Below are 10,654 nucleotides of genomic sequence, written 5' to 3' on the forward strand. Positions count from 1 at the left end.
CATGGAGGGAGGGGCGGGGAGCGGCCCCAGGCTGTTCCCAATGAGACCAGAGCCTGCTCCCCTGAAACAGCTGATCATCCGCAGGAAGGTTTCCCAGCGCCCAGGCAGAAGGTGGGCTGGCTGGCCTCTTTCTCTCTCGAGTTTGCTGATAGCCCTCTGTTGGGGAGAGAACCCCCTTTCACAAGCAAGGGAGGGGAGGGGAGGAGGGGCCTTCCTTTTGCACAGGCAGGGTTTTCAGTTCAGGGAGTGAATCCCAGACAGTGAGGCACAGGCCCTTGGCTCAGGATTTCCTGGTGCTTCCTGCCAGGGAGACCAGCTCTGCTATCAGGGGCAGCAGCCCACTGCTCCCTGACGTCAACCCTCCTTCCAATGAATGGGTTTCCTTTTCCGTTTGGGAAGACACGATCTCTGTCACCAGTCCACCGGCCCTGTCATTCTAACCCTGGCACCTCCTGTTTGGGAAGAGGGGAGTGGACTAACGAGAAGGCTGTGGGTGAGGGGGACTCTGTCCATGAGCTTCGGAGCTGCCAGGGGGTCTCAAGGGAGACAGATGCCTTCTCCAATGTCATCAAGGTGTGACTTGAGACCTGCCAGCAGTGATAGTAGCATCTGCCCAGACTGCCCGCCTGCCCTCCAGGCTGCTTGAGGGGCTCCCAGGCTGGCTCTCTGGGGCACCCACCTTATCTGAGCAGGTCTTATCTACTCTACCGATTCCCACCACCAAGCCCGGATGATATCTCTCAGAGGAATGAGTGTGTGTGCCGTCATTGTGTACATGTAACCATTTAAAAAATTGCTCAATCTCTGAAAACCATTATTTAAAATTTTTGCAATCTCTAAATGTGCATGTTCTGGGGCAAAGTTGTGGTTGCTGCACTCAGGTTGTAGCTCTGACGGGTTCAAACCAGCCTGGAAGGCCAGAGGCTCTCAGTGTGTGTGTGGCTGAAAAGGCACTGGGTCATGGCCTGCTGTTTACACTCGAACGTAAATTCCCAAACACAATGCTTTCAATCTCACGGTGTGTTAGTACAATTTATTTGAGATCTGAAACTCCCGGTGGGTCAGTACTACGGTGTTTGCCCAGCAAAGCACCACATGCAAAGCAGCCAGCTCTTTTTAGAACAGTTAGGGTGTCCCCATGGTCCAGGAGGTGCTCACCATTGAGGATCATGGCACAGCCGTTCAACAACTCAATTGTGCAACCACCCTGTGCTGAGCACTGTGCAAAAGTGGAACCATGAAACGGATGGTCTCATTTCAGTTACTGGAAGTTAGGAAATTTGATGATTCACCACTTTGAACTTGGAAAGGTTGAATCAAATTCCATCTTGTGTTTGTAAAGCTATCTAAACCTAATGGAAAAATTAAAATCAATCTGAAATACTCATTGATTGTAAACAAGCTGGAAATTCTTGAATAGCGCCGAATATCCAATGTTAACACTTTGGTGTATTTTTTTCCCCCTCAGTCTGTCTGTATACACACTCTCTCTTTTCAGTTTTTTATAAAATGAGATAAGCTCTATACTACTCTTTGGTCATTTGGTTTTTACACTGAATGTCGATAAACGTTCTTCTAGAACAAACATCCTTCAAGAACATAACTTTTTATGGATGCACGGTTTTCCAATGTAGCATTGTTTATGTAACTGACTCCTCCACTGTTGATTGCCTCCACAGTTTTGATATCACCAACGAACGCTGAGATGACCATTCCTGGAGGGGATATGTCATTGGTTTCCTTGGGATAATTTGGTGGAAGTGGAATTCGGGAAGTTTTGTATCCAGTGTGTTCACATCCTTCTAACCTCACAACCACCCCCCAACCCCTGGAATAAGTAGGATATGATCATCTACAGCTTCTCCAGATTCAGGGTCCCTGCCCACGTGCATCTGCCAGGGAGCCACATGCTACAGATCTCGACTCTCAGAATCCCGCAACCTTTTTCCTTTTTAGAAATTAGCTACAGAAAGTATTCTTGGCTGTTAGGGATGAGCTCCTTCAGCTTGTCTGGCCTAGCACTGTCCCTTCCCGGGCGGGGGCGGGTGACAGCAGGAGTCTTCGTGCCTGCATCTGCATTGGGGTTGCTCTGTGCAGTGGGGCTGCTCTGTGCACTGGGGCTGCTCTGTGCAGTGGGGCTGCTCTGTTTAGTGGGGCTGCTCTGTGCACTGGGGCTGCTCTGTGCACTGGGGCTGCTCTGTGCAGTGGGGCTGCTCTGTGCACTGGGGCTGCTCTGTGCAGTGGGGCTGCTCTGTGCAGTGGAGCTGCTCTGTGCACTGGGGCTGCTCTGTGCAGTGGGGCTGCTCTGTTTAGTGGGGTTGCTCTGTGCATTGGGGCTGCTCTGTGCAGTGGGGCTGCTCTGTGCAGTGGGGCTGCTCTGTGCACTGGGGCTGCTCTGTGCAGTGGGGCTGCTCTGTGCACTGGGGCTGCTCTGTGCACTGGGGTTGCTCTGTGCAGTGGGGCTGCTCTGTGCACTGGGGCTGCTCTGTTTAGTGGGGTTGCTCTGTGCATTGGGGCTGCTCTGTGCAGTGGGGCTGCTCTGTGCAGTGGGGCTGCTCTGTGCACTGGGGCTGCTCTGTGCAGTGGGGCTGCTCTGTGCAGTGGGGCTGCTCTGTGCATTGGGGCTGCTCTGTGCACTGGGGTTGCTCTGTGCACTGGGGCTGCTCTGTGCAGTGGGGCTGCTCTGTGCAGTGGGGCTGCTCTGTTTAGTGGGGCTGCTCTGTTTAGTGGGGTTGCTCTGTGCACTGGGGCTGCTCTGTGCACTGGGGCTGCTCTGTTTAGTGGGGTTGCTCTGTGCAGTGGGGCTGCTCTGTGCACTGGGGCTGCTCTGTTTAGTGGGGCTGCTCTGTTTAGTGGGGTTGCTCTGTGCACTGGGGCTGCTCTGTGCACTGGGGCTGCTCTGTTTAGTGGGGTTGCTCTGTGCACTGGGGCTGCTCTGTTTAGTGGGGTTGCTCTGTTTAGTGGGGTTGCTCTGTGCAGTGGGGCTGCTCTGTTTAGTGGGGCTGCTCTGTTTAGTGGGGTTGCTCTGTGCACTGGGGCTGCTCTGTGCAGTGGGGCTGCTCTGTTTAGTGGGGTTGCTCTGTGCACTGGGGCTGCTCTGTGCAGTGGGGCTGCTCTGTTTAGTGGGGTTGCTCTGTGCAGTGGGGCTGCTCTGTGCAGTGGGGCTGCTCTGTGCAGTGGGGCTGCTCTGTGCAGTGGGGCTGCTCTGTTTAGTGGGGTTGCTCTGTGCACTGGGGCTGCTCTGTGCACTGGGCTGCAGGCTCCAGCGACTGATAAGGTGAAATGGTCTCGCTTCCCGGGAGGGATTTTCCGTGCTCTGCGCACGGAGTGAATCCGCGGGAACCCGGTTTTGCACGAGTGTAACCCGCACCTCGGGGGAGGCGCCTCGGCCCGGGCTCAGCCGAACTGGATCGTGGGGTCTGAAAGGTACTGTCCCCACCGATCCACGCAGAGCCGGGGGGCGGGGGGCTGCTGGGCAGAGCGCGCAGCGCCGGGCGCCCACCGGCCCCGCCGCGCGCAGGAGCCGGGAGCCGGGCTGCGGGGGCGGGGCCGCCTCGTGTCCGCGCGCGCCGTTGTCAATAAAGTTGTTTCGCGCCGGAAGCGGAAGCGGCGAGTCTCCATGGCGGCCGCGGCGGCGGGGCCGGTGTTCTGGCGGAGGCTGCTCGGCCTCCTGCCTGGCCGGTCCGGGCTGGCCGCGCTCCTGGGGCGCCTGTCCGACCGCTTCGGCCGGAACCGGGACCGCCGGCGCCGGAGGTGAGAGGGCGGCGGGTCCCCGCGTCCCCGGGCCCCGCGCCCCGGCCGCCCGCCCGCAGCTCCCGCGTCCCCCCCGCAGGCTCGGGGCCCCGCAGGCTCCCGCGTCCCCCCCGCAGGCTCGGGGCCCCGCAGGCTCCCGCGTCCCCCCCGCAGGCTCGGGGCCCCGCAGGCTCCCGCGTCCCCCCGCAGGCTCCCGCCCTGCAGGCTCCCGCGTCCCCTTCCCGCAGACTCCGGGCCCCGCAGGCTCCCGCGTCCCCGCCTCCTGCCCCGGCGCCCCCTGGCCCCGCGGTGCCCGGGGGGGGGGGAGCCGGCCGCGGCCCTCGCGCCCCCGTCCCGGGGCGCCCCGTGAGCCCCCGGGAGGGGTGACGGCGCGGCCGCGGGGCCCGTTTGGGCCGCAGGGGTCTGTCCCGAGCAGCCCCGGCCCTGCTGGGCTCCCGCGTGGCCCGGCGGCGAAGCTCCTGCGTCAGTGGCGCTCGGGCGGGGAAGGGGAACCACTCGAGCCCCCTTTTTGCAAACGCTTTTCAAAGCGCCGGCGCCCTGGAAAGGCCCTGGAGTGCGTTTCGAAACCCTGAAGTGGCCTGGACGCCGCGCGCCCGGGCCGTGGGCTTCCAAAGTCAACATTTGCCCAGGACACGGCGACCCGAGAGGCCCGCGGCGGCCCAGGTTATAAAAAGAACCCTCTTGTGTTCAAATACTTAAAAAAAAAAAAAAAAAAATTAGATTCGAGCCTCACACTTGATCCTTAGGGGAGGGGAGGGGGACCGAGCGCCGCGTCCTGCGCCTGGCCTTAGCTTGGCGCCGGTGCCTCTTGGGCACCTGGGTCTGCGGTCCCGTCCCGTGCGCGGCTTCGGGGCGGGGAGAGGAACTTGCCTCCTCTTTGGTCGGCGGTGGAAGGTTTTTCAGCTACGAGGGGTTTGATTTAGGGGAACTTGGGGGGGGTAGGGCCGGGCAGAACTCTTGGAAGCCTGCTGATGAGAAAGGCTTTCGCAGGCTCGCGTCGGGGCGCCCGGAGGGAGTGGGCGTGGCCTCCCCACTTTCTGTAACCGGTTCTTAGCAAAGACCGGGGGGCAGTGAAGTCAGGTGACTTCCACGCCCTGGCTTCCAACTACCGAGAAATTTAAAGTTTCAAGAAACGTTCTCTCCTCGGAGATATTTAGGCGATTTTGTCATTTCCCTGTACGTGTTTAAACTATACGAAACCCACTTCATTAGTCATTGTTTAACATTGGAATTGGTTACTGGCGGCTGTTGGGCAATCTTCACAGATTCCTCTAAAAAAGCACACACATTCTTCCCGAGTGGTTCTTTTAGGGAGGGGAGGGCCAGCCAGGTGGGCATTGTGTCCACATGTGGGAACAGCCTAAACTGACTTCCCAAAGCCGTTTTTGGAAACAGTGCCAGTGGATGCAGTGGTCCTGTGGTTCTTCGTGATTAAGCCGAGGGAGATTGTAGTTGTTTTTCCGGGTCAACAATTACACCGGAAACTCAGTTAAATCACCAACACAGAAACACAAGGGTCAGAAACTTGTGCGTTATAATCCTTGGAAATAACGCCTATGCTTTGACCGGCATCGTTGCCATGCTGTAGGTTTCTGACTGTTTGCCTCTTTCAGTTTGCAGATTTTTTTTTTTTCCGATTCTTTGTGGCCTTGGTGTTTGGGGTTACTCACGTCTGCATGGCCGCTCACCCTTGGCCACTGGCTTTCGTTTCTTCTGCCTTGTTCAGTTGCACCTCCCAATTCCTTATTCCCCGAAAGGTGTGGTTTCTTGTAACTCTGATCATTGATTCACTGATAATAGTTCTGTGTAGTCAGGGACTGAAATTATTTTAGACTCGAGCTCGCCAGTCTGACTCAACTGTTGGAGTACCCGCCGAATCCTTGAAGCTAGAGAGACGGGGGTAAGAGGGAGCGGTTCTTTTACGGCAGCGGTTTCCTTTCAGTTACAGAGACAGCCATAGTGACAGAGAACTCTGCTTAGCGCTTCTGATAATTAGTGATCCAGAAGTATTGTTGTTTTCCCTGACTCTTTGTGATGGACTGCTGGGTTCATTTAGTGAGTGTGCGTGTATAGAGCACTGCTAGGCTGGGCTGGGTAACTGAGGAACCAAAGATAAGACATAAGATGCTCGGACTCATAAGCAACAAATAATAGCAAAGTGGGGGAGAAAAAGTCATGTACCTAAGAGGCGCACCTGGAGGTCACAGAAGGCTCCCTGGTGGTGGTGATCTCAGAGCCGTGTTTTGGAGGGTTGGAGTAAGCCAGGTGAAGAATGGGGGAACGGCGGTTTCAGGAAGGATAGTGAGTCACGTGGGCTGATGGTCATAGCAGCAGGGAATCCAGTGCTGAGGTTCCACAGGTTCTCAGATCATTTCCAGGGGCTGTCAAGGGGGTATTGGAAGGGGACAGGAGCTGGGAGTAGGCCAGACCTCTGGGTCAGAACCCGGGGAGGCAAGCTCTGAGGTTCTGTGTGGATTCTTTTGCTGATGGGGTAGGCCTAAGATGCTGGGGTTTATATGAAGTCAGGGACAGTGGGAATAGAAGAGAGGGCTGCCTTAGAGTTAGTTCTGATGGGGGGTTGTGTGTGGGGGTGCTGAGGAGGTGGGTCATGTTTCTGACTTGGGTGACTGCGTGGATGGTGCATGCCTCACTAAAACGGGGAGAAGGAAGGACTGGGTTTGGGGGATGATAGAGGGAGAGTTTGGGGCATGTTAATTGGTACCCAGGTGCATCCATGTGGAGGTGTTCAGGGTGCGGTTGACTGTGGCAGGTCTGGAGCTCAGGAGGGGGAGACAGAACCTTCAGATAGTTTTTTTTAGTCATCAGACTACACAGAATTGACTTGTTATTTGGAGTAAATGACACCTAGTGGGAGATGTGTCAAGAGGGCGTCAGTTCATCATCTTGAGCTTGCCTGCTGTACAAGGAAATATTTTTTCTGTGGACTCCTTTAAAAAAAACACTATTTTCAGTTTGAGCTATGTGTGCAAAAAAAGTCTTTGTTTTTGAAACTCAGGCCCTATTTTCTCTATTCTAGGTGTGTGTGTGTGTGTTGGGGCGGGTGAGGGGGGCTAACTTCTCTGAGTTATATGACATAACTAGTAGACTCCTCTTTCACAAGGTAAGATTTTCTTACCTCGTGACAGCAGATCAGCAAACTCTTGTTCAACTTGGTAGTGGTTTCTGTCCTGGGGGACCACCAAGTTCCAGAAATGACTGTTTCTTTGAACCGTGTGATGTCGGGACCCAGTCCTCCTTACTCATTAGAGTTTAGTAGGGTCTTTCTCTGTCTATTTATAGCAGTAGGAGGAGTAGGAGGGGGAGATTTCGAATTAAAGCATGACTTCCCCCAAGTAATTTAAATTTGATATTGCATGGAATTAAAGTAAGATTTGCAACAGACTGGCTTTTAAATTGTAGCTTTGTTAACGTCAGCATGCGTCATCCCTGAGCACTTTTGCCGCCGGTGGTGGATCAGGCTGGGCTCCCTCAGTTGTGTGGATGGACAGAAACCAGCCTGGTGTGGAAGTGTTCCGATAGATAATCCCCCTGTAAACACATGCTCTGATGGACGTAAGCGAGTCATTTTCCAGGCTGCTGGGAAGTCAGGCTGGATGAAACTGTTTGGATTCCTAGAACACGTTATCGGGTCTTGTCCAGCGCTTCGATAAGCCTCGTGTGTTTGGCCAACCCTTGGTGTGGTGTGGGTCATGTTCTAGCTTCCGGACCCCAAGATATAAGTGACTTTCTTCTGGGCAAGTCAGGAGGAGTCATCTGGTCAGTGCGTGGCCAGATGCTAGCAGGCAGGTCCCTTGGGCCACTCTTCCTGTGGGGGTTTGGCGGGCCTGGGTCTGTCGTCATCGGCAGGAATCGGGAATCCATCGCTTCCCCGGCAGGCTGGGTCTTGCGTGAGTCAGGAAGGGCTGCCCGCAGCTGGCCGCTGGCCGCTGGCCCTGGCTGCAGGAAGTATGGTACCTGTGGGTAGTTTCTCGAGCCTTTCTCAGGAAGTGTTATGACTATAGCTCTTTTCTCATTAGTTCACTTTTTTTTTTTTTTTTATGTTTAAATGTGTATGACCGAGGGGGAGGGGTGGGTTTTTCTTAAAAACGTCGTTTCTGAAAACATGGCAATCCAGAGAGCTCAGTTTCCTTTAAAAACTCTTGTCCTTTTCGGTCATTTTGCACGGGTGTGGAGGGGACCCAGGCCACAGAGCTTGTACCATGAATCTTGTCTTCTCCTGCAGGCTCACGGAGCTTTAGGCCACATCTCTGAGCCTGCAGTGGGGACACTTAGTGCCCGTGCTCGGTACAGAGACTCGAACTCCTGCACTGTCCCACGTGGAGTTGAGGTCACTGTCTGAGGACAGTCTCGAGCATCCCCATATCCTTCGCCCAGAGCCCTACGTACCCTGTTTTGGAAGAACCCTAGGAGGTTGGCCTGTTTACTGTGTCCCATGTGTTTGCACTGAGCATGAGGGAGCTCTATGGGACCTTCAGGGACATTGTCTGACAAAGGAAAAATGCCAGGTGTGGCCAGTTTTCCCAGGGGGCACGGTCAGCTTCAGTTTGGTGAACTGGAAAATTCCTGTCTTGTCAGGAAGAGCGGAATTGCCTTCTGTCCCCCGAGGCTCCCTTGTAAGGAGGTGTGTCCACAGCATCTCTGCAGCTGCTTTACTCTCCCGGGCTCCTCCGGACGATTATTCTGAACTCACGTCCCACAGCTGTCCCATGCCTCTCATGAGGGTGGGGGGGCGGGCTGCATTGTCCTACGTGGGGTCAGTTAGACTTCCCCTGCCCTCGCCTGGTGGCAGCCCCCAATTCAGGGGCTCAGGGACAAGAGCATCTCACACACTGTCCTTAGTCAAGGCAGCTCAGACCTGGATCCCTCTCAGCAGGTGGGAAGAAGCTGCCTCCAACCCCCCCCCCCCCCCCCGCATGCCCCCTTCCTTTGTACTCACCAGGCGCCCCTAGAGCCGCCCTGCTACCCAGCTTCCATCCTCTCACACCGGTTCCCCAGACCTCTCTCCGGGTGGGGGAATGGGGCCTCAGGTTAGGGGTCCTTGGTGCTTAGGCCTAGCCCACTCCCCATGCCAGGGAACTTGTCTACAGATTCCAAGGGAAGCCATAAACATGTGGCTGAACCTTCACCCAGGGCCAGGCACCCTGTGGGTGCTGGAGCCCGCCCTTTGGAGAGGGTACCAGTCCCATTGCGCCTTCAGAATTTCGGGCTGGGGGTCAATTTGTATTGTTTGGAGTTTGAATGCCGGGCGCCCCCGCTCTTGCCCAAGCGCTGCTCTCTAACCGCCCCTGCTGTGCCAGGGCACAGAGTGCGCCTACAGAGAGCCCCAGCTCCGCACTTGCTCCTCCCTGTCACTAGGAAGGGGCGCTAGGCGGTACCCAGAAGGGGAGGGCTCGGGGAGCCCAGGCCTAGAGGTGGGACTGTGTGTGCTGTGTGTTTTTGGTGAAGTGAGCCCAGCTCCCTGCCTCCTCGGATCCCCGGGGTTGAGGTTTCGTAGGAAAGCTCCCTGGACTGAGGGGAAGCCCTGGTGCAGGTGCTCGCCCCTGGGCCCAGGGTGACTATGCGGTAGCTGCTGCTAGCACAGGGGAAATCTTTTCTGAGAAAATTCTCAGGAGTTCCCTGGTGGAAAGCAGGAACTGACCGCCATGGGGTTCTGGCCGAGCTGGAAGAAAACAAATGGGTCCCTGAGCGGGCTCTGGAGAAGCCCGCGGTGGGTGCTCAGATGGGGGCGGGGAGCTGCTTGTGCCCTGCGGAGGCAGTTAGGGTCCACTGTCGCCAGTCTGGCTGCGGTCTCTAGGCCTGTGCTGCCCCTGTGGGGCCTTCAGAAGACGCTTTGCTCCCTTCCTGGGCACCTTCCTCGCTGGTTATAAAATTGCCAGAGGCTGGGCCTCCTCCGCGGTGAATCCCTGGGACCCAGTTGGCTGCTATCCTCTCGAACAAAACCAAACCTGCCCATCCACAGATTAAACAGGAAGCCACCAGAAAAAGCCCTCAGCGGATCTTGGACTGAGGCCCTGGTTGTACATTCCTAGGGAGAGCTGTGTGGCAGGGGTGAGACCTGCCCACGGTGGCCCACCTGCCCATGCTGGCCCGCCTGAGCCTGCTGGAGTGCCTCTCCCAGGCAGGACAGAGGTGGCCATGGGCTGGCACCTTTGTGGACTCCTGGGTTGCCTGTCAAGACCCTCCTGGGCTTTCCCTGGCAACGGCGGCGTTGGCCAGCTCTGCTCGCACCTCTCCTCCCTGGCTGGGTCTTCCAGGTGTGCAGGGTGAGGTCCAGCCTTTCTGTAGCTTGGGCGTCACTCGGAGCACACAGACTGTGTCTGCTGACCTTATTTAATAATTTTAGCTTTTTTTTGAAAAAAATTACCTTTATTTTAAGGGAAATACACAGCAAAACAGAACTGAAGGTGTTGGGGGTGGAAGGCATGGAAATACCAAAGACGCTGACCAAATATGGCCTCGTGGGAGGAGAGTGATTTGTCCCTCACCTCATTTGCCTTTCCTGATTCAAAGAAGCCTGCTCCTAGCAGGGCTAGGCCCAGGGAGCCCCATTTTCCAATCTGTTCTCATCTTGGAAGTTTGGAAACAGTTGTGTAGTTCTCAGGCTTTCAAGATGAAGACAGTGTGGAGAAGGGAAAGATGCTACAGCCTTTTGTTCCAGTTCCGTTCCTAGTCCCATCCCTCAGTAGTTGCTGATGCCAAAGAGACGAACCCCGTGGGACTGGGGCGGTTTGGGCAGCAGTGCGCTGGGCAGTGAGTGGTGCTGGTGAGGAAGTGAGCAGCGTGCTTGGTGTGGAGGCTGGCCGGGAGGCCGAGTACAGTGGGGGAGATGCTGAGGAATTTTCCGGAAGAGGTAAATTGGAGCCCGTAGTCCATCTGTTCC

General features: G+C 56.1%; 1 protein-coding gene across 1 annotated transcript in view; it reads left to right on the forward strand.

The window, feature by feature from the left end:
• The first annotated feature begins 3,619 nt into the window (after positions 1-3,619).
• The window catches only part of PGS1 (phosphatidylglycerophosphate synthase 1), a 34,210-nt gene continuing 27,175 nt past the window's right edge, over positions 3,620-10,654 (forward strand). Inside the window, exon 1 of the mRNA XM_087826385.1 lies at positions 3,620-3,753. Coding sequence (XP_087682511.1) covers positions 3,620-3,753 — 134 coding nt within the window. The remainder of the gene's footprint in view (positions 3,754-10,654) is intronic.

The sequence above is a fragment of the Miniopterus natalensis genome, chromosome 17 (genome assembly GCF_054644295.1).
Source record: "Miniopterus natalensis isolate mMinNat1 chromosome 17, mMinNat1.hap1, whole genome shotgun sequence".
Lineage (NCBI taxonomy): Eukaryota > Metazoa > Chordata > Mammalia > Chiroptera > Miniopteridae > Miniopterus > Miniopterus natalensis.